The sequence below is a fragment of the Hylobates moloch genome, unplaced genomic scaffold (assembly GCF_009828535.3).
Source record: "Hylobates moloch isolate HMO894 unplaced genomic scaffold, HMol_V3 SCAFFOLD_9, whole genome shotgun sequence".
Taxonomy (NCBI): Eukaryota; Metazoa; Chordata; class Mammalia; order Primates; family Hylobatidae; genus Hylobates; species Hylobates moloch.
Genome location: NW_026652284.1, coordinates 84,342,762 through 84,368,284, shown reverse-complemented (window position 1 = coordinate 84,368,284; position 25,523 = coordinate 84,342,762). Strand labels below are relative to the sequence as shown.

The window sequence follows — 25,523 nt, the reverse complement described above, 5'->3', positions numbered from 1 at the left end:
TCCCCAAAACAAAACTGCTTTGTAAAACCAATCAAAGGCCATAAGGTTAGGATTATGAGACGGGCCTGACTTCTGCTAAAATGTGGGCTTAAATAATAACCAGCCATTGTTCCAGATGTCACAAGATTTTAACTTCTCCAATTATTTCTGTAGATAATATCACTATTGTAAACCTAATATGGTCTTTTGAGATATTTTTCAGACTTTCGCATTTTGGAGGATTGACTGATTCCATCCAGACCTGCGACTGATGACTGAATCCACATCCTGTGACCCCCACCCAGAGATTAACTCAGCACATAAGAACCATTTTCCACAGCCTTACAATTTCATCCCCAACCAATCAACATTCCCCATTCCCTACTCCATGCCCACCAAACTATCTTTGAAAAACCTTAATCTCTGAGCCTTCAGGGAGACTGGTTTGAGTGACTCTAACTCTAGTTATTCTGCTTGCAGTACCACTGTCTTAATGAACTGGTTTTGTCTGTGCGGGGGGGCAGGAAGAATCTGTCCGCGGGGTGATTGCACATGCAAGATCATAGGAAATAAGAAGAAAGCAGAACAGTCTGAAGGTAAAAGATGTGAAAGTATTCAGGGCCAACTAGAGGTCAAGAAGACAAAAAAACCTATGATAATACTTCCTCAGTTAGTTAAAATATTTAGCCTAGTGAGTTCATATGAAAAGATATGATCTTGACACATTTAAATGCACCTAAATACAAAATGGCATTAAATGTTCTCAAAACTTGTTGAACATTTAGGAAGATATATTTATTATTTCAGATTGCTGACATATATTTAAGTACATATCAACATTTCCTTTCATAAGTACTAATAAAAAATCATGGAGCTTATGAAATAGATAAAAATGACAAATATGTAAATACATATTGAGAAGTCATTTAAATGTTTATTGTCTTATGAATACTGTGCATATTTACATGATTTAACTTTATTTTGTTCACTATTATCTTTTAAATCATATTCTAGAATGTGCATTAAAGAATAATTAATACTTCACAGTAAGAAAAACTATATTTTAGTGTTAATTAGGTTTTACAAATAACACTGTAGACATTCTTTATAAAAGATGAAGACAGGGAAGAATATATTCAAGACTAAAAACCATTTCAATGAAATTAATGAAGCATAAAACGACTTATTTCTTAATTTGGCCCAGTAATGGGCCAAATTTTATGATATAGAACGAGATGTTACTTTTTCGATAAAATCATTTTAAAATGCTAATATTCTAAATCAATATATGTAGACATATTTGATTATCAATTACTGCAAAACATACACAGTCCTACCATTTTGATAGAATTTGGTTGTGGTAGATTACAGAATTATGTCAGCAATAATTATAGGAAAATCAAATCTAAGTATTAAAATCAATCATCTTTTTACTTTCCAGGCAATATTAATTCATGTGTATAGAACTATGAAAAATCCACAAATGTTATAAATCTTCCTTTTATATTATTGTTAAATTTATGATTAAATTTGTCTCATTTTCTACTTTAAACTTCTAATTTAAAATGTTTTAAAAATAATTCAATTTTAAAACAATTTCTGGATTGAAAAATGTCCATGCTGTGATTTTGTAAACGTATAACATGACCACTAGTATCTTCCTCAGAATCCTTTCCCTTAACATGATCAGCAAAGTAAATCTTCCAATTTTAATGCCATTACATTTCAATAAAATTGAATTGTATCAGAGTCATTAAAGGTAAGTATTTTGAAGACTAATTGCATATTCAGAAATAAAAAAGAATAGACATTTTAAATACTGGATAACTTAAATTGAGACTAATACTTGTACTTATGCTTATTTTAAAAAGCATATTCAAATATATTACAAATGTCAATATGGAGTGTCTAATATCTAGAAAGACACCATAAACTTCATTTTAAGACTTGCCTTTTTTCCCATTAGTAGGTGGTGTTGATGTTTCTCCCTCATTGTCTTTATAATATTGAAAATAGACAATAGTGATTAATGATTAAGATCATTAATAACCAAAATAGAAAACAAGCACATCAAAAAAGATGAAATCACACAACAGGGAAACAAATCCATGCACTAAACACGACACTCTACATTAATGAACACAAGAGAAAAATATATACTTCCTATCTCATAGGAAAAGTAATAAAAACCAAATAAATGAAAAATCATTTTTATATTATATGGTTATGCTTTTATGTTAATTTAAAAACTGATGCAACTTACTAATTACTTTTGACAATAAAACAGCAGCAACAAACTGGTTTAGCACATGGGCTTCTTTATCTTAATGAATTTAAAATAAATAAAAGTGATATTAACTATTGCTGAAGTCCCCAAACTAGTGCTACCTTAAAAAATGACTTTCATGTGGAAGACAATTAATAGCGTGAAAGGCTGCAGTGTTTGTATGGACTATATGAGACACAGAGGAATGAGCTAATGGGAGAACATTAACTTAACAGCTAAGCTAAAATGAAACTCATTCTTACAGTATTCCATAAAAATGCAATTCCTAAATTATTCCAGGAAAATGGAAGAAGGGTGACATTCTAGAAGTTAGATACTAGATATTCAGAACCAAAGCAATTCTACATGTCTAGAAATATGCAATTAAACTTGCCTGTTTCCATTATCAGATGACTTTGATGATATTTGTCGCCTTTATGACATTAAAAAGTTACTGCTAATGAGTAATTCTAGTCGCTTAAGAGATGTTTTCAGTTGTAAAACTAAAAACTCCACTGAGAGAATGCTTCCATGAAAATATATCTTATGCACAATATACGTAATGGCATTGCTTTCACACCATGGAAACCAGAGGAAAAAAAGGCACAAAAAGTACACTCTATTATTCATAAATAAAAAGTGGTCAGTTAAACACTTGATAAGATTAAAGATATTCTGTATTATTCAAAGAAAGTTACAATTAAACTTGATAATTGGATAAGATTAGTATTCAATTCTGAGTTTCAAATAAAAATAGTGAAAATTTGATAAAAGAAGTATATAAAAATATACTGATTTACTGATTATATAATGTTTTAACTTTTTTGAGACAGAGTCTCGCTCTGCTGCCCAGGCTGGAGTGTAGTGACGTGATCTTGGCTCACTGCAACCTCTGCCTCTTAGGTTCAAGTGACGCTCCTGCTTCAGTCTCCCAAGTAGCTGGGACTACAGGTGCACACCACCACGCCCAGTTAATTTTTTTATTTTTAGTAGAGATGAGGTTTTGCCATGTTGGCCAGGCTGGAATCTTTTAAGTTTTAAAATCCTTTCAAGAACATTAAACGTTATGATATATAAACATAATAGGGACTTTAAAAACAACAAAAACAAAAGGTATGCATTTTATTTAGAAAGATGGGGAGAAATTATGATTGACAATAAATGTTAGAGTAATATTGAACTGGGAGGAAGAAGAGAAGCCTATAATTGCTTTATTTTAGGAAAAAAATATAATGGAAAAAATGATCATGGTCTATAAATGTTTTAATGGAATTTATATTCCGTTCTATATTTCTTTAAAATTTGCTTCTACTAGATTCAAAATCCATGGGAGAAGGGGCTAAAGCTTCAACAAAACTTTACGCACCATAACACATGATAAAATATAGTTTTCTAGTAGGTACTCATTAAATATTTTTGAATAAACAAATGAACTGAATGTAAAGCTGGGCAAAGGGTAGGTGTATATCTTGGTCAGGGGCACTATCTATAATTCTAGTTTGATTTAAACATCAGGGAAAATATTTAGCCAGTTGGGTAAATCAAATATTCTGACAAATTGCCTAGATAGCTTAAGTAATATCCATTCATTAATAAAATGAGGTAATTTATCTTAAAGTTAGTGCTGAAAAACAATCTATTCTTCATTGTGCATTTATAAATTTGGAGCCTAAAGTCTTATGTAAAATTGAAAAGTCATATTTGAAAACATTCACTTATTTATTTTAGATACACAGTCAGACAGACCTGCCTTGACCTCTTCTCCCTGCTTTTCTTCCCCCTGCTCTTCCACATGCTCAGTTTCTTCATTAACTTCTGTACTTGCAGAAGCAAAAGTAAAGAAAAATATAAGACCAAATAGGTATATCTGTTACTCTTCAATGAAACTAAACAAATAACAAATTCTAAATTATTCAGAATGATAAAGACACCAACAGATATTTATTTATTTAGAAACAGAGTCTCACTGTCACCCAGGCTGGAGTGCAGTGGCACAATCACGGCTCACTGCAACCTGCATCTCCTGGGCTCAAGTGATCCTCCCACCTCAGCCTCCCGAGTAGCTGGGACTATGGGAGTGGGCCATCACTCCTGGCTAATTTTATATTTTTTGTAGCGATGGGGTTTCACCATGTTCCCCAGGCTGGTCTTGAACTCCCGAGCTCAAGCGATCCACCCACCTCAGCCTCCCAAAGTGCTGGGATTACAGACGTGAGCCACGTGGGCCACTGCAACTGGCCCAATAGGTTATTTTTAATAAGTTTCTGACATGCTATAGAAAAGTAAATAAATTTACTGGTTAATTATCACATTGTCTGCTTTTATGATGACTTTGATTTGTAAAAGAGAAATTGTGACTCCTAAAATATTTGTAATATGTGGATAACTGGGTAAAGTAGGCAAAATACTTTATATATAAACTTGGTATATTACTAAAAAAAGTTATATAACTTTTCTTCCAGAAGAAGAGAAATGACATTTTGCAAAATGGCAGTACATAAAAGTTAGGGAAAAATATAATAATAATAATGCCTTATAGTTTTTTAGTACATTGTGCTTTCTATATTATTCTTATTTTACTTCTCTGGTTCTAAACAAAGATAAATGGCTAAATATATAACAGACTAAAATATAAAATAATCAAAATCATAAAGAGTTAAATTATGACTTGCTCATATTTTGGCTGTTGAAAAGGAATTGAAGATAAATATTTCAATACTTTAATTCTAAAATAATGCCATTAAATTACAACTTCTCACGATTAACTTTTTAGGTGATAATCCAAACATAATTTGATTTAGACCATCAACTGATAGCCTATTTTGTGTTACTTACTGAAGATTAACTGAAGTTGAGATTTCTAAAAGAGATATTATATATCTTCTTTAAAACTAAAAAAAAAATTGCATAATCTACTGAAGTCTCCATATCAACATTTATAAAAACACTTTAAAAAATCATCCATACTTTTATCTAAAACAAAACTAAAAAACAAAACCCCTTTTATTTCATACTAAAAAGGATAAGGGAGGTTTTGGCTCCTCTTTGTTTTATGAAATAAAAAACATGGAAAAATCACAATTGGGGACTTTAAAGGAAAACTGTGGTTTTAATTAATTTTATAGGGACAAAAACAATAGTAAAGATAATCTTTATTGAGAAGTCCATCAGAAACTTGGCACCAACTCTGACTTTCGGTATTACCAATAGCCTCTGTTTTCTAGGATACTTGCTATTACAAAGAATAGAGCTACTTATATTTCAATAGACTATCGTTATAAACGACATTAAAAATTCAATTTTAAAAATGTGCATAAATTATAGTTTCTGACTTTATATGCCAGTAAATGATGTTGAAACTCCATCTTTAAAAACACTGAAGAGACAAAAAGTTCCATAAATATTACTAAACTTTCCTTACGAAAAGTGATTTAAAATTCTATGCCCCCAATTTTAAGCAAATAATTAAGAACTATAAAAATGCTGTGAAGTCTTTCTCTCAGGCAGCATAACAGACCATCAATCACAATATCACTGGATTGTTCAAAATTATGGTACTTGGAAATAGAAAGAACGACAAAACAGAAGTTGACCATCATCCAGTTAACAAGAACACAACTTATATCAACAAGTTATATAAGGATATAAAAGTATTGCAGCTCGAATGCAGCATACTTACAAATTTGTTACAAATAGGTTACAGAAATATGAATTTAATATAAACATATATATAATGACAAGATTATTTTAGTGGTACTTTGTATACTATTTGAGGTAGCTTTTCCCTTTTTAAATAAATATTATTTAAATAAATATTTCATGAATTCATTCAACAAAGATTTATTGAGGGTCTACAATGTGTCAGGCATTATCCTATGTGCTGGAGATTCATCAGTAAACAGTAAACAAATTTTTAAAGATACAAAGTTAATTTCAGATTTCCATAACTGGTAGAGGATTTTGTATCGATCTAGCAAATGTATGACACTCCATATTTCACCATTCAGTATTTTCTTCTGAGTCATAACGTAGTGTTTGATGATAAAACTATATCATATTTAACTCTGATATACTGTAAGCAGTCTTGCTACAACATGAAAAATGATGTTGGAAACGCAAGCCACAATCACTTTCTAATTAACAACTTTCTTTTCTAGAAAGCCAAATTTAATAATTAAAAACATCATCATAAATAAAAAATGAAATATATGATGGTAAATATAACTACACTATGTGTACATCCTCAATGATGTAAACGTAGACTGCAATTGATATCTTTGGTTAAAGTCTTACTCGAAATCTAGTTTCTGGTTAAAAGGTACATAAAAATTTTATGAAAGAGCACATTTCATCTGGTCATTTAAAAGAAGTTAAACTCTTTGCATTCTTATTTGATGAATCAAAGATATTTAACTCCTTGGTATAATTTCCAAGTTTAAAAAAAGTTGAATACTTTTTCAGATATCATAAAACAAAATAATTTTACTGTATTTAAGTCTATACAACGAAGGGACATCAATTGCAGTTGGGTTTATTTTTGCTTACTAGCCCTCCAAAAAGGCTGTTAGCACAAAACAAACCCTCCTTTATGTACAGACCTTCATAAGGTTCTATCTCCTTGACTCCATTGTCTAGGGAAAACAAAATAAAAACAAAAAACAGAACAAAAACAAACAAACAAAAAGGGAACCAAAGCACAGGGATTAAAAACAACAGAAATTTCCAAAGGCACAGAATGTATTATCTACTAGAGAAAAGTTAAATGATTTAAATATATATGTATTATTTGCAAAGCACATCCAGTTACTAAATAAAAGGATCATTTAAAAAATGATCTTAAAAACCATTATATTCAGTTATCCATGCTTTTAGAGGTCCTTTAACCAAGAATTTACAGATGTTTGGGAAGTATGTTCATGTGTGTGTCAGCAAATAGTGCTTCTTATGCAAAAATGTAAAATTAATAAAAACATCAGTACAACATGCATCTTTCATTGTATATTCATGATTACCTTTTTCTTGTTCTCCAGTTTTGAGAAGGATCACCATTGTTGTGCATCAGCTAACCAGTCCTTTGCAGTGTGTGAAAATTGATTTGGCTAGTTACTAATAAACTTTATATAACTATCAACAATTACATAAACTTATTTGTAGCAAAGAAATATTATCCAACAGCTTATTTAAGAGTATTGTGTTTACTTTTTAAGATGCATTTATTCAAATTTAAAAATGTGCAAGAGCAATAAAGATACCTTATTTTACCTGGAAATATTACAAATTTTTATTCAAAATACATAATATTTATAAATATAACTATTATCAAATATAGACAAGGCGTACAATTAACAAAAGAAGAAAATTAACACAAAGGTAGTAAGAAAATCTTGATTCACCTTAGCTTCCATGTGTATTTCCTAAACAAGATAATTAGAAATAAAACTTACTTCTATCCAATGTTCCCTTTGGTGGAAGCTGTGGAAGCTGTCGGCCCCTTCGTCCTGCCACTGGAGTACTTGATGGGCTTGTCTGGACAGACCCAGTACGAGGATGAGACCTAAAGACACATCATTAATATTCATTTTCAGTATAACAAGTTACATATTTTTAATACCTACATTTGGTTCATATGATAGCTGTATAAATACAATTTAAAAAGAAGTTTAGCTGCAGATTAAAAGGTTAGGAAAACTGGACAAAATATGGATATCTGAATGATTAAATAGCAAAAGATGTTTATTTTTGGTGTAATATGCATACATACACATACATGCACACAAAACCCTACAGTAAAATCCATGGAATTATTAATGTAAATTAGTACTCTATCCATTGAAAGCAAGAGGAGAATTTCGCTGCTCAAGAAAGAAAAGGTAGTACTTTTCTTTCGACCAGATTTCAAACTTTCAAACTAACCTTTCTCCCTTGATCCAGAGATTTTTACTCAGGCTTATATTAAATATCCCTTTATTAGAAAACATCTCATGAAACTACAAATAAAACCCTGAACAATTCAAGATTCAACTAAAGAAAATACTGGTTAATACATAATATTAGTATCGATAGAAAGAAACTTAAAAAATCTAGTTTTATTTATAATCATTATGATGATTTGAAAAGTGATGTGTAATGGACACAAATAGTTTCTCATTCTGTAGGAGAGGAACATGACAGTTAATGACAGAATTTACCCAGGACTCCTGATTAATGAGAAATCACAAAACAAATGCAGTCAGGACAGTTAATAAACAAATTACAATGGTAGCCACACACTATTATATCCAGTGAATATAAATAGTGTGTTTACATTGAAAAGGTTAGTATCAATTGTTACTAGTGATCAGCCAAAGATGATAGAAGAGACCAGTTAACTGCTGGGAAAATAAAATGGTGTGCTGGTGGGGCAAAGGGGAAATTAGTCTGATTGATTTATCTTTCACCTCGATAAGGCAGGTGAAGGAGGGGCAGATCTTCCAGTCATTAATGAAGGCATCGACCTCATGAGGTTTGTATCAGGACGTTCAGTGGATCTGGAGCGGGTGGTGGTCCGCTCAAGGAGAGGCCGTTGTTCTGTTGATCTGGATCTGTGATATGGCTGTCTATCTGCTGCTTCACAATCCCTGAAACGTTAGTCAAAAAGCAGCTCAGTTGATCTTTAGTGCCCTTCTGCTATTCGGTTATGATGCATCAAACTGATTTTGAAAAAGGTAATTGTTTAAAATTATGGAGTATGTAAAAATTTTTCTTTTCCCCAACATATTCTGAGCAATTTCAAACGAAACTTCTTAAGAATTTCTAAAAAACCAAAATCTGCCTTTCAAAGTAATTCCCAGCAAAGATAATAGTTGCTCAGTTATAATAAACAACAAACAAAACTGCCTGCTTTCCAAAATGAATTCCCTAAATGGAATACATGAAATATGTGAATTATTCTATTTTAAAAGAATTCAATGACTTTTCCTAACATTTTCAAGAGTGAAGAAAACCATATAAGCATTAATTCTGTAGCACCTGAAGCTGTTTAGTACTATATCAACTAAGACATAAAAAGGCTTTCAGAAAACACTATACACCTGAACATTTAAACAGAAGAATCAAAATGAGGTTATAAGAAAACAGGGTGACTTGTGAAGTCTGTAGCCATATTTAAACCTGATCCACAAGAAAAATCACTCTGTAGAAAACTGGTTAACTGGCTCTCTATCTTGGTGCACTTTAGCTATGCCAACTGATTCAATTCAGAGTGGATATTAATTGAAATAATAATTCTGAAACAACATGATCTCTTTGACCACAAATAAATCTAATACCAAAACTTAATCCTTGTTGAAGGAAGTATCCTTAAATTTAAGCAACCTCTCATTGTTGACCTTTCTATCCCTGGAACCTAGCATAATACTTTTACATTTGACATGATCAATAAATGTTTTCTAACATCAGCCCCACAATTTGGGAGATGACTTTAAAAACACTAGCTTTGGCTTCAGAATTCAAAAGTAAAACATATGCCAAAGTATATTTCAAATAAAATTATTACCTCCCCATCCAGTTGTAAGCACAAAAATGGAAATGCTTATATAATATAGACAGTCAAGAAAGCATTAGTCTCCCTCAAAGCTAATGTTTTAATGACATCCACTTTACCTATAAGTTATCTCAACCTTATTTTGGATAATGAAAAGTGCAAGTAATTAAAAAAAAAAGAAAAAAAGGACATAATTTCCCAAATGTCATGAATTATATGGCGAACAATTTTGTACTAGTTGATATTAGATTAGGTGACTTTAGAAAGTGAATATTGGCTTTATTCTATACCATATCTTGTGATTATTTTACATTTTAAAGTCATAGGGTAACATATAAGTCAGAGCATTTTTAAATACTTTTAAGTCCATATACGATCATGTGATTTACTTTCTAAGTTTAGTATTTTCATATAAGTGCATCAAGAACATGTCAAAATAACTGACATTAAATGTAAATATATAAAAAATAATTACTAGCAACAGTTAAATGGTAAGAGAAATGAAAAGGTAACCTCATAGTGTAAATATCACAGCTGTCTTTTTTTTCTGAAAAACTATTTTAAAAGAACACTTTTCTTTAGAAATAAGTGTGTTCAGTAGTTGGCTGCATGTTTTTAGTCTAACATCTTTATATATCTTCATCACAATAAACAGAAACAAAAGGTATATCTCTCTATGTATTATTTCTTAAATTGCTTAAAGCCTATTTTTAAGAGTACCAATCTTTACATTTATTTTAAAGATTTATCTTACATTAATAATAAACATCTTATTATATAACAAATCTTTGGGAAATAGCTACAATTACCCTAGCAGAAAGTTAGACTAATATTTCATGTATTTATATACAATTTCATTTATTCTGATTCCATCAAGAAATTTTTCCAAGTGGAAAGTGGAGTAAATGTTAGGATATGCAGTTTCACTTCTTTGTGAAGAATCATTTTTAATAATTGAAAAATATGATAATGAGTGAAAACCAGAGAATTATTTTAAATGTGTTGCTATGTCCTATGTCCTCAAAAGGAGACCATTATTTATAAAACAGAGGTCACTCCTTAGGAAGTAGCTCTTACAAAAAATGTCTCTTTATAAAAAAGTTGTTTGAAAATTAACCCATCTTTTACATTTTACTTATATATTTTTCTCCATAAATACAAAGTATATATTAAATAAATACCATAGTGTGAAATGAAAATAGGTTAATAAATGAAAAATGAAAAGAACCACAGTAGAAGGTAGAAATTTCCCCAAATGTCCCAACACAGTTAAGGGGAATGGAAAGCTACCACATTTTAAACTTCGACAGCACATAAGAGAAGGATGACACAGGCTCCTGCTCCCACACTGGATAAAAATAGGTCTGACTAGCTTAGACACAATGTTACTGCTATGAAAATTTAAAGCAGCAATGCCTAAATTACCCAGTCTTATATCAGGTCCCTTAAAGGGATTGAGGTATAGTACTCACAAACTCTCACCAAAATTCTGAATTAGTTTTAATTTTAAGATGAGAATATATAATTAATTTTGAATAGAAGCAACTGAAAAGTGGGAAATAATAAATACTTGTAAGGCTTAAAACATTTTAGGGCCCACTTGGGGTTCTTAACTTGGAGTGTTTAGTTCAATATAAGTCATTTCCTCTGTAACCATTTTATTTACCTTATTTTATGTTATGCATATAAAATATTATTGCAAAAAAAGTGGCCATGGTTTTATCAGATTACCAAAGGGTAAGCCACTGAAAAAGCCAGGGCCCCCTCACCTGTAAATTTAAATATTTCTTAGGTAAATAATTCCATTGTCTTTTAAAAAGTGATTTAATATCTATCACTGTTACATTTTTTGAATAGTTTATATTTTCTAATCTCTATTTATAGTTCTTTTTTTTGTACTTGAATTGATCTAGGCTACTGTCCATCATTATCTAATGGCTGCTATTCTAAACTGCATGCGTTCACAAAGGATACTGTGTATCAGCCCCTCCACTAATTTATATTGACTAACAATGTTGTAACAATACATACTATATTGTTAACAGCCCAGCCTTAAAAGCACATTATTAGCATATGCAGATTTTGAGATGAGGATGAACTGACAATAGGCCACAATAATAAAGAAAACAACTTAGAAGGCCTTCATTTTAAACAGCAATCTTTATGCATAAGAAAAACTAAAACTGAAAGAGTGTTTAGTATTTATTTTCAGTCATTCTAAGGGAAAAATAATTTTATAACCATCCAGCGAAGTTGTCAGTTTTGAATCATTTTTTTGGGTCAACATAGTTGCTCATAAAAGATTTTTTAAAATTTCCAAGTATTTGATGCAACTTCTTACCTATTTTATCAGTTTTGCGATGTACTTTAGGTTTCCTAATTCAATGAAAGGACAAGGGATTTGTATGCAAGGGATTGTATGCAAGGGAATTGTCTTGCAAGGGATTTCTCTCTACTAGGGAAGAAGAGGTCAGTGGGCACTCTTGTCTATAACCCAATGTTATTGCCTGCCATCCATCCGTCCGTCCATCCATCCATCCATCCATCCATCCATCCATCTATATCTTTCACAATGATAAAACTCCAGATCAAAGTAAGCTCAATGTAGAGTATCTCTACAGGTATGATAAATACTAAGAATACTAAAACTCAGAAATCAATGAAAATTTTCCCAATATGTAACTCAGGACCTAGTCTGTATTAAATCAGACTTATTTCATGTTTATATTGGAAAGATATCATAAGTAAATGTAATAGGTTTTCTTGAAAGGCAAACTTGTAAAAAGTAAAGCTACTTAGGAATTATTCTTCTCCTTTATAAAGCTGACATCTTAAATTTTAAAAAAATTGGATATATCTCTGAAGAACAAGCATGGTCTCAGGTTTGGGGCAAGAAACGACTTCTCTATATCCATACTGTATAGAATAAGCTGATCCATAGCAGAAGTACCCAACACAGTGGCTCATGTCTGTAATCCCAGCACTTTCAGATGCTGAGGCAGACAGATAGCTTGAGCTTAGGTATTTGAGACCAGACTGGGCAACATGGTGAAACGCTGTATCTACAAAAAATACAAAAAAAAAATAGTGGGTGTGGTGGCAAACACCTATAGTCCAAGTTGTTCAGGAGGCTAAAGTGGGAGGATTGCTTGAGCTCAGGAGGTCGAGGCTGCAGTGAGCTGTGATCATACTATTGCATTCCAGTCTGGGTGACAGAGTGAGACCCTGTCTCAAAAAAGAAAAAAAAAACCAGCAGAAACATTATATTTTTGTTAAAATATCTTGAATGTCTACAGATTTTCTGGGCGTTAACTGCATAACTGAAGTATAAATACATGATAAAATATACTAGAAAACATTAAAAATGAAACGTTTTAGAATAATATAGCATATATACATACTTGTATATAACAAATAATTTAAAGTAATATGACAATTTTAAAATTACCATTTTCACGTTCATCATTAATGTGCAAGATTAACTTTTTAAAAACTCTAGCTCATTATTTTAGCATCGTTTCTAATGTTATGAGGATTGCAAGATACAAAATATTTGCCATAGAAATCATGGTAAATAAGCAAATAGGTATTGTGCACAAATACGAGTATTATATTATTTTGGAGGAAGATTAATTTATCCTTGGGTGTAATAGCATTATTCTATAGAATCTTTCTGTTGAGTTAGATGTAAAGACTTTATATTAGTTAAAAGCAAATAAGCTTATTCAAAGATGACAACAATATTTAGAGTCAGCCAAGTTAATAACAATCTAAAATGTGAAAATGGTATAATATATATATTGATGTGACAAAGCAAGACACTATTCATGTAGAAAAAATTACTATTACTCACAAGCCTATTATTTTATTATCAAAAAGAGAAGTATTCTCACATCTACAAAGGTATTTAAAAAATATATTCGTTATTGAAAATTGCATGAAGAAATGACCAAATGTCTCAATTTCCTCAAGAAAATTAGGGACAAATACAATACTGAACAATAACATATACTGTATTATTAAACACACACACACACACACACACACAAACATAGAAGATGTAAATATTTTGAAGATATTTTTAGAATATTAAATATTTATAATTTTCATTGTTATTTAATTTTTATTTAAAAAATAACAGAAACAAAACCACAAATAAGCAGGAATATTTACCCATCATAATTAATACAGAACAAATTAATACATCTTTAAAATATAAATTTTAAGAATACTGAGAGACAATATGACATGTTACCGGTAAAATCCTTATTTTTATGAAATAGGTTCCCATATTCAGTGAATGTTTGAATTTAATAATGACTTGTCAAATGTAAAAATTAAAGTTATTCCACCAAGGTACTGGCCCTACTTTATCACTTCTCAGGTTCTCAGATTCCATAGAATAGCAAACATTTTAAAAAGTATATCTCTAAACAATATAATTACGAATTGCTATTGTATTATATCAGTATATCTGATGAGGTATGGCTCTCAAGCTAGAATACAGATTCAATAGTTTCACTGATCAATTTTGAACAATTCACCAGCATTCCTTTCGTTTTGCTGTTTTTACGTGGATAGAGAAATGGGTATAATGCAAATCCCTCATATGCACTGTTGCCTGCTGCCAGTAGCAGTCACTTCATAATAACCAGTCCAAATCTCATACTCAGATGTAGCAGTCTGAAGATTGTTTAATGCTCCCCAACCCCCAACTAACAGAACAAAATCTGTGCTCATTTTCAAGCATAAATACTATCTGCCTCAGTCATTACTGATGATATGATCTCAACATTCAATACCAATTTATTGGAAACACAAAAAAGCACGACAAATAAGACCTACTGTCAAGGACAAAGCCACCAACAGAGGCCGACTAAGAGATGGTATAGATGTTGAAGCTATCAAATGGGGAATTTGAAATAAGTCTGCTTGATATGGTAAAGACTGTAGTAAAAAAGATGAACAGCATGCATGAACAGATGGGGAAATTTCAGCAGACACATAGATGATGGAAGATAAAATAGTCAAATGGAAATGCTAGGAATAACAGAAAGTAGAATATGGTAAAATGTTAGTTAAAAAATTAGATCGGAATCCGTTTATGACAATTTTTAATGCCTAGTTAAGAGGTTTAAACAGTTTAATTTTCAATGAGAGTAATAAGAAAAACTTCTGAACAAAGGTAATTTCCAAGTAATAAATTAAGAAGAATAATTCAGCAGTAGTGCAGAGAATGAGCTAGATTAGGAAAAGGCTCTGACTTGTAGTAATGAGGGTGGAAATAGAGAAGAAGGTATGAATGACAAACATTACAAATCACAATATACAAAATATATAATATAAAATATAGAGAACATACATAATATTCAGAAGCATACAAACAATGTTAGTGATAGAAGGAATCTCAGAAGTTATATAATCCACATTCTCTCACTTTAGAAACGAGCAAACTAAGGCTTATAGAAGCTTGGACGAATTCACATAATTTGATATTTTCTGGGCTGGAACTTGAACTGGGCTGTCTTTATTCTAAGGCTGTTAATTTCACTGAACTGTGTTTTCTTTGATAGCACGGATGGTTTTTTCTCTCAATAATGTTTGACAAATCACCATATAAGTTAAATATAAAAAACCTTTTAAATTTTCAGCCTCAGAGATGAAATGATGATCTATTAACAGAAATTAAATAGTGCAAAAAAGGCACATACAAAAACCGAAACCCAAATATATATATATATAAAATCAGTAAAGCACTGGAAGCAGAAGTCAAACTGTAGAAGGTTAAGGCTTAGGAGCTGATGAAGGAGTGAAGGAAGCATATGTAAAAATACACACTTGAGATATCTGACCTAAGTAAAAAGAGAGAGACAGAGAGAGAGAGAGAGAGAGAGAGAGAAAAATAGACCACTCTCAAGTTAGCTTGAAGGGGTAGCAGAACAGAAAGAAGGTATTATTATTATTGTTTATTTTTACTTTTATTTTTATTTTTGAGAAGGAGTTTTGCTCTTGTTGCCCAGGCTGGAGTACAATGGCGCCATCTCAGCTCACCACAACCTCCGCCTACTGGGTTCAAGCGATTCTCCTGCCTCAGCCTCCTAAGTAGCTGGGATTATAGGCATGCACCATCACACCCGGCTAATTTTGTATTTTTAGTAGAGATGGGGTTTCTCCATGTTGGTCAGGCTGGTCTCGAACTCCCGACCTCAAGGTGATCTGTCCACCTCGGCCTCCCAAACTGCTGGGATTACAGGCGTGAGCTACTGCGCCCGGCCAGAAGGTATTATTAAGACAATTTCAACAGTAATTTGTGGAGAAATAAAATCAGTAAAGGAAGAAAGATTTTAATACAACAGAAACAAGAAATAATAAATGCAGGCAAATTTCAGAGAAACTAAGATAGGCTAGAGTCAGAAATGTAAATAGAACTTAGTTTTGATGGAGAACAAAACAGTTGTAAGAGGACAGAAGATAATTGGTAATGTAGAGAAATTAAGATTAAAAATGATAGCAGTTGGGAAAGTGTGTTATTGGCTTAGATCACATTGACTAAGAGTTCTCAGCACTACCTTACACGTAGGGAATCTTTAAGAAAACAGTCTATGTAGAACATAGACTTTACCATGACTCCACTAACTTTGTCAGAATCCTTTCTTTAACCAGGGTTCTAGTTATGTTACCCATCGTGACATAGGACCATCATTGCCTCTCTTCAAACTTCATAGTAGCCCTCATCATTAATCTGGACACAGGTCAAACCTTTCCAGGGACCCTCAGCTAGTTCTGGTATTAAAACAACTGACAATTAACTTGGAATATTTTAATTTAATCAGTTCTATTCAAGTATGTTATCTCTGTGATTCTTGGCTATGAAGTAAAAGGCAATCCCCACTGCCTCCTGATACCTTCTTCTCCCAAAATTCTTCATTTACTATACTCTCTTCTGTACCATTCTTAATCTCTTCTAATTCTCTTCTGTATTTTTGAGAATCCTTATTCCATTATTAATAAATTCCTTAAACATCAACCTTCCTGCAGGATGGTTTTTGCATATTCTTGCCTTAAATAACATTTAGTTCAACTGTGTAGCCTCTGCTTCCATTGTAGCCTTCATCTGCAGAAGCTACTTATTCTTTCACATTTCACAGTCCAGGAATCCAGGAGGGGAAGTTGGCTCCCTAGAGACATTTCTGACAATTACCCCCCAAATCACAATGGACATAGTCCTTACTTCTCTTAAGCATTCCACTTGGCAGTAACATTCATTATTAATACAGATTGCTATTATCTATCCAACTTCCAGTCACTATCCCTTAGTCATTGGTAATTTTAGGGATTGACTATGGTAGTGCTAGAAGATTTCAGTGCAAAGGCAGAAAATCATTGAACAATCATGAACCCCAATCTCCAGACTTTCAAGACTTCAATAACCCTACTTTATTCTGCCATCAGTCCCACCAATTCCTGCCAGTATATATCACCAACTTTGACTTTCTTCTTTCCTTATCCACCCTGGACTCTATGGCTGATCATCTGAACCACTCCCACACAGCACTCAGATTCCCTTCTAACCGATCTTCCTACTCACACAGTCATTAAAACACTAACAATGGTTTAATAACAAACTTGATTTCTCTCTATTAGCATCCTTTTACTTAGCTTCACTTCTCCCATCTATTTTCTTCCTGTCTCAGTGGTAAATAATAGCTTCTTTCTGTTCACAAAATCCATCTGTGTGTTTAGTCTGATTACCTCCTACCTCCCCTAGGACTCTTCTTCCAATCATTCTGTCTTTTTTTCTGTATTTTTGACTTATCTTTCTCTAAAACATCCTTTGCTCCAGTGTGTGAACACATGGACATATTTCTTACTCGAAGGGAAAGGAACATCTTTTGATATCACATACGCTATCAAATTTTTCTCCTTCACACTTTCTTGATAAGTTCATTTTCTTATTTCCTGGTCATACTTAGGCTACTGCAACCTGCCTTTTTCCCCCCTCACCATCCTTCTAAAATTACCCCAGCTGAAGTCATCCATGACACCTCACTTGACATACACAACAGGCATTTTTCATTCATTATTTTTACTGTAATGTTATTATTTTCTTCTTGAAACTATTCCTTTAGCTCTCATCATTCTTCTCATTCTTCTTTATGTCGCTCAGAAGCTCCTCTTCCTCCCTCTGCCACTTAATGTTAATGTTCCTCAGGCAGGGAAAAACTTCTAAGCCCTCATTTCATGGGTTGTTTCTCAGATTGATTTCACTTACTTTTTATGACTGCTTACCATTAGTAGTGAATTTACTCTGAAATTACTCTATGTAGCTTATGCAACTTCAAGTTTAAAAATTGTTTACTCTATTCCTTGCTAGATATTTCCTCTTAGCTTTCTCAGTAATTCCAAAACTGAACTTGTCTCACACCTAAACTGATTCCTCCCCTAAGAACCCACTTGGACCCTGTTAAGGTACCTTATGAATCTAGTTATTGAAGGTATAAGACTGGGAACTTTTCATGACTCTGCACTCTCTCAAAATCCAAATTCCATTATTTATCAAGTATTGCTGATTTTAATTTCTTAAAACCACTATTTTCTCTCTGTTCTTCCATCTACTACATGTCTCTCTTTTGCTTTTTTCTCTTCAAATCGATCATTCACATAGTCTGTAAGTAGGTACTCTAAGGTGAATGAACTTGTTATCATCATTTCTAATTAAATCCCTTCCAAGTACCTCTAGAACCTACAGTCTTTGATCTAAGTTCCTTAACATTTATGAAGAGTATATAAGATTCTTCAGGCTGGGCTTGGTGGCTCACACCTATAATCCCAGTGCTTTGGGAGGCCAAAGGGGGCAGATCACCTGAGGTCAGGAGTTGAAGACTAGCCTGGCCAACATGGGGAAAACCCATCTCTACTAAAAATACAAAAATTAGCCAGATGCAATGGCACATGCCTGTAATCTCAGCTACTCAGGAGGCTGAGGCAGGAGAATCGCTTGAACCTGGGAGGTGGAGGTTGCAGTGAGCCAAGATCATGCCATTGGCACTCCAGCCTGGTGACAGAGTGAGACTCCACTGCAAAAAAAAGAAAAAAGAAAAAAGAAACAAAAAAGATTCTTCATAAGTGGAACCCCCTCTATCATTCCAGATTCATTTCTTGCTATTTCCTGCCTTGCGAATAATGTTACAACAATTCTAAAATACGATATTTATTACTTCTGTGACCCTGTTCATATATTTCTTTAAAATGTCACAAACATCCTCCCTCACCTCCACATCAATCTAAATAATTCCTATTTATTCTTTAAGATACAGCTGAGTTGTTGTCTCTTCCATGATACTTTACATAAAAATCCAGCTGCCCACCATAGATGTTAGTAGTTCCTTAATATGTTGTGTATAGCTCTAAGCAGGAATAAGTACTAGAAAAATAAGTAGGGTACAAAGGTAAATGTTAAAAAAGGTTATATTTATTAAAATAAAGGGTATATTTTAATAAAGAGATATTAATAAAGCGTAACATGATATCCATCCTAAACATGTTTGTTCAAATGAGTGCATTTTAAAATGCACAATGAATCAAATATTATTTTATACTAGTTAGCATAACCTGGCCAGAAGACATGCTTTGATTTCTAGTGTTAGTTAATATTGTCTCTTGAAGTAATATAAAAAAAGCTTAGCAAACATTATTTAAGTCTCTACTCTTCTGTTCCCAAAGAGGTAGTCCTCATAATTTTTCATGTTATACCCTAGGGTAGAAAGACCAGTGAAAGCCCAGCTTCTTCTAATGGAGTGGGCATAACTGGGGATGCCATGTTAAATTTACTACATTCATCCTATTCATTTAGAAAGTTCCAGATATCATATAGCCAAACTATGGCCCAATTGAAGCTATTAACACATATTTTATTCCTAGGAAACAATTTCCAGCTGAAAGTATATGCTGCCTTGAAACCGAGGCTAGAGAACTGAATACTTAGATACTGATGCTACTTTCTTTTTCCACAGCTCTCAATAAAAAAGTTACTTTTTATTGTCCACTTTTAAGTGGTCAATTATTTTGACTCAAGTAAGTAAAAATTTGGATAATCTAGTCCAAAAACAATTCTACAAGAGAATTCTACAAGAGAATGGATTCAACTTCTGGATATGTAAGTAAAGAAAGATGGAGGCTAACAGCAAGAAAAAAAAAGGGTCAAGAGAGCAGCATTCTCTACTGAGACAGAAGAACAAGTGAAGTAGAAATAACTTAACGAAACAATAAGAAAAAAAAAGTGTGCAATCATGGAGTCCAAGAGCATAGTATTCAAATTAAGATTTCAGAGCTAGAACAATTTCTACTGATAATAAAATGTAAAGTATGGTCATGAGAGTGACTGACCAAAGTAGAATTGGAGGTAATGCTCACTACATTAGAGAAAGTTAAGGAAGTGAGTGGGTGCTAAATAGATTATTCAGGTAAATGCTGATGGGCTTGATGGCAGGAATTGTGAAGTTGAGGAAGACTAAAGCCAGGTTCTAAAATCATCCGTGAATAAAATGATATTACTAAAGGTCAACAAATGACAGCAACAAAGAAGGGTAGTGGGTGGTTGTGTTTAGTTGCATTACATACAAAGGTACAAGATATAAAAATAACAAGCACAAAACATTACAGAAATAAATACAGGAGAATGGATAGATTACTAGGTCAGCATTCACATGTTCAACAAATGTCCAAAAAAAGGTCAGCCCAAGAATCTCAAAGTGGATTGGGATGGAGGTCAGAGGGAAGAGAAACTTAGAAAGTTAGTGTAAATAACAAATGATCAAAGTCCCTTAAAAAAAGTAAAAAAAGAGAAAGTTACACTGCAAACTCAGCATAGCATTTATTACTTCTGCAAAAGAGGCACAGGGATATAACAGGCAAGGAGAGTGCAGGGAAATGTAAGATACATAATTAGATGTTCTGTTCTTGGTTTGGGTAGTAGATTCAAGGATGTTCATGTTATTACATTGTGTTGTAACTAATACACATTCATTTGTATGTAGCAAAATTAGAATGAGAGCTAATATTTAAAAAAATTTATGGATACATAATAGTTGTACATATTTATGGGGTACTGTTACATTTTGATACAAACATATAATATGTAATGATCAAATTTGGGTAACTGGGATATGCATCACTTCAAACATTTACATTTCGTTGTGTTGGGAACATTTCAAATCTTCTCTTCCAGATTTTTTAAAATATACAGTAAGCTATTGTTAATTATAGTTGCCTGACTATGCTATTGAACACTAGATTTTATTCCTTCTATCTAGCAAAGATTTATTGAGTAAGACCCCAAAAACACAGGCAACCAAAGCAAAAATTGACAAATGAGATTCTATCAAGGTGAAAAGCTTCTGTACAGCTTAGAAAACAATAAACAAAGTGAAGTGACCCCTACAGAATGGAAGAAAATATTTGCAAGCTATTCATCCAACAAGGGATTAATAAACAGAATATATAAGGAACTCAAACAACTCAATAGCACAAAATAACAACAATAATCTGCTTTTTTAAATGGATAAAATATTTGAATAGACATTTCTCAAAAGAAGACATACAATGGCCAACAGGTATATAAAAAAATGCTCAACATCACTAATTATCAGAGAAATGCAAATCAAAACCACAATGAGATTCGATTTCACCCAGGTTAAAATGCCTATTATAAAAAAATTCCGAAAATAACAAGTGCTGGAGAGGATGAAGAGAAAGGGGAATGCTTGTACACTGCTGGTGGAAATATAATTAATACAACCAGTATAGAAAACAGTATGGAGGTTCCTAAAAATCTAAACATGGAACTACCATATGATCTAGCAATCCCTTTGCTGGGTATATATCCATGAGAAAGGAAATCAGTATATTGAAGAGATACCTGCACTCCCATATTTACTGCAGCACTATTTACAATAGCCAAGATATGGAATCCGCCTAACTGTCCATCAACAAATAAGCTAGGCACAGAAAGACAAATACTGCATGTTTCCACTCATATATAGGAGCTAAAAATTGATCTCATGGAGGCAGTGAATAGAATGGTAGTTACCAAAGACTGGGAAGGATAGTAGAGAGAAGGAGATGAAGAGGGGTTGGTTAAAGGATACAAAATATTTTAAAAAAAACAAAGGAACTTCATTCATTCTTACAAATTCTACCCATATTATCTAGGTCATTAGATTTAGGCCCTCAAGAGTTTCTGTTGCCCTAGGGCAAGGCAAATACCTTAATACACATAAAATAAATATTATGTATACCTCTAAATATACATAGTAAATCCTACATTAGATATTTGATAACTTGCTTGTGGAAACAGATTTTTCCATGTTATATTTTAATATAAACATTAATGATCTCTGTTTTCTCAGCACAAACCAAATTGTGGCACAGAAAGACAATTCATAAATGTCATCTTCAAAATGGGCCAATTAGGCTGAAGTTGAGAATTTGGGGAAAAGTACAAAATTGAGATGATCAAGAACTAATTCTAGTTACATTGCTGAATGGAAAAACTAAGTAACATGAAGCAGATAACCTATTTGTTGATAACTGAGACTAAGAAAATACAAACTATTGAAAAAGTGATGTGATATGACTTTAACTTAGCATGAAATGAAGAGACACCAGAGTATATACAGTAAGTCTATAATCAGTAATGTCTCATTCATGTACGTCACCCACCTTTAAAAAAGCTTTAGCCAATTATCAAAACACAGTTATATAACTACTTTTCCATATTTTTGTAAGGTAAATGTATAATTACTGAAAGTAAAAAATAGTCGGAATGCAATATATAGCAACAGTAAAAACAAAAAACAACAAAAGATAATTATTTAAGATTGAAGCAGAATAACAAAAAAGAGTGAAAAAATGCAAAAGAAAATAAAATATAGCAATAACCATTATCATATAATAAACTGGAAGGCACTAAATTTCAATTATATTTGCTGAAAGACATTACAAAACTTATTAGTAAATTACTGTTGCTATTACCTCTTATGTTTCTTTTCACATTTACCCACATAAATAAAATACTTATACATTTACTCATTAGTTTTTAATCATTTTTATAAACTCTTTTATTATCAACTCTTAGCTAATTTCATAGGGATGAAGGAAGTCACACATAACTCCAAATCACTTAGAAACAATAGTCAAGGTGACCAACCATGGCACATAATTCCTAATTTATACTAGCTAAGCCTTTCACCACATTATTTCTTTACCTAAAGGATCTCAAATGTTGTCACTGGCTCAAATCTCTAAATCTCCACACAGCCTTGAGAACTTTTCAGATTTTAGAGATCTTCTCTCCCTTTTCTTTCTAATTAACCTCTCTTTCTAGTTAACCCCTCTTGCTATTATATGCCAGGTAACTGAGATTTCCCTCCAATGTAAATTATATTTCCTTAAGGCATTGTAGCTGTACTATCTATGACTCACTGCAAATTCCCACTTTGGAAAGAGAAATGGTGGTAGGGTAGAAATGAACAAGTGTTTCTCACAGACAGTATTCTCTGCAGATAAGGATTATCTACTATGACAAAGGAGCAGATCACAGCCACCTCTGACAAGGCAACCACAAACAAATCAGTTCAACCTAAGCACTTCAATGACAGATTCCTCTACTCTGGAGCAGTGAGGTGGGAAAGTGAGTTTTCAAGACCTATGCCATCTAAATACCTAATTATGGACTCTGCTGAGGAAGGTGAGTAGTCAACTGGAGTTAATTTAAAGATAATACTGTTATTCTAACTTTATAGATAATAGAGAGTTAACAGTAATTCCCGATGAACTAAATTTTTAGAATCACCAAAGAGATTCTCCTAATTTACAAAAGGGATGCTGTATTTTTGATGTCCTACTACAATTAGTTAATACGTTTTATTTCATGTTATTTTATATGGGTGATATTTCTGTATTTCATTAACAACCATATATGTATATACATAAAAACAGAAATAAAAGTGAACTATATCATATCAATACACAGGCACAAGCAATTCCACAAACAGACTCAATTGTAAGAAAAATATACCTGCCATCCCTGTGATGATGGTCAATGGTCTGACTGTATCTGGAGCGAGGTAGAGTAAGAAAATGACTGCAAGCATGGCGGAAACAAGAATATAAATAAGACTCAAGAAAGAAGTGAAAAAAGGTATAGTTTAATTTAAAAAGTGAGATTTAAAAAGATAGGCAGACAGTAAGCAAAGCACATGGAAACTGCTATTGGAAAGCTTGCCTCCTCCCCCCAGTGTTCACTGTAATATGACAGTGCCAAAGGTTAAAATATTCTAAATATTTTAAAATAAAATGCAACAAAAATATAACTATCAATTATTACTCAAACATCTTTAGCACCACCTAGAATATGTTATATGATAGAGATGCTTTACCATTTTTTAGGAGGAAAGATGAGATGAGAAAAATAAAATAAGCAGAAAGTTTAAGAAGGAAATAATAAATGAGGTAATTTCAAATACTTATAAAAGTTGGGAAATTTATAAGGTAACTATTTCTCTTTTAATTATTAATAATTAAAAATAACTACAAAGGGCTTTAACAATTCCATTTAATAAAGAGTAAACTGATCCAAATTACTTTATTAATTGTATTTATTAAATTTATTGGGTGCTATTCATTTTTCCATTCACTATGTTTATTATGTATTATGTATTACATGTTATTGGCTTTGCTACCTTTCATGCCTCATAACTACCATAAGCAATCCAAGCAGCACACTGATCTTTTACCCATCTCTTCTTTCCACAGCACTAATTTAAAATTTCCTACTTTCTTAGAACCTTTAATACTAAAACAATTAATCTTAGCAGATTATCATTATGTTTCCATAAACAATGGAAATGAACCTTGAACTCTCTCAACTTCCACAATTCTATCTCTAAATATAAACATACATTTAAATCTTCACTTGTCCTTGTCTTCTGCACCAAAAGAGATGCCTCTTCTTGTAATCCTGCTTCCCATATGACCTTGCTTCATTTATTATTCCCTTCCTCAACTGCACTTAATCCTAAAAATAAAACCCTTGCTAATCTTTCCTTCCTCTCAAACCACTGCATCTAGCTCATTTTCTTTTCAACATAGAACATCTTAAAATACATATATACAATTCTTGCCACCTCTGCCAGACTTTGCTTTCATGCTTTAAGCTTACTGTAATTTGACTTCTGCTTCTACCACACCCTCGAAGCTGTCTTATGAATGTGAAATCCCCCCAAAATTCTTGTCTCCTTTTAATCCTCATCATACTCCACTTACTTTTGGTATTAGACATTGATTTTCAAACCTCTATTCTTTAATACTCTCTCCTTTTTTGGTTTCTGAAACCTCTCTAGCTACTAAACATAGTCTTTATTTAGCACTGAACTATATGCCGAGTACTCCATTAAAAGCTTTGGCTACATTATCTCATTTACTTCTCATAACAACTCTTTGAGGTAGGTTATACTATTCCCACTTTTGCACAGACAGATAAACTGAGGTTATGAGTGCTTGTTCAGAGCTATATAGTAAGTGGCAGGACTAGGTTTCAAACTCAGGGCTTTCTTAATTCAAAACTCAGGCTCTTAACACATTTGTATATACAGCCTGGTCTCTCACCTATATGAGTGGTTCTTCATGCATTTAATGTACTGGATTTCCTTTCTCTGTAGAGAGGCAGTGGTTTTCCAAGATTCATTTCCTGATCTT

General features: G+C 32.4%; 1 protein-coding gene across 50 annotated transcripts in view; it reads right to left on the bottom strand.

Moving 5' to 3' along the window:
* RIMS2 (regulating synaptic membrane exocytosis 2) overlaps positions 1-25,523 on the bottom strand; it is a 748,462-nt gene that overhangs the window by 235,152 nt on the left and 487,787 nt on the right. For 30 of the 50 annotated variants that reach the window (XM_058443878.1, XM_058443866.1, XM_032760193.2 and 27 more), the window contains 3 exons: positions 23,845-23,910; positions 8,683-8,862; positions 7,690-7,799 (listed from right to left, as the gene is read on the bottom strand). In XM_058443878.1, the coding sequence (XP_058299861.1) occupies positions 7,690-7,799; positions 8,683-8,862; positions 23,845-23,910 (356 nt within the window). Of the gene's footprint in view, positions 1-6,843; positions 6,877-7,689; positions 7,800-8,682; positions 8,863-23,844; positions 23,911-25,523 lie in introns of all 50 variants that reach the window. The other 20 variants (XM_058443856.1, XM_058443857.1, XM_058443868.1 and 17 more) reach the window with 4 other exon arrangements.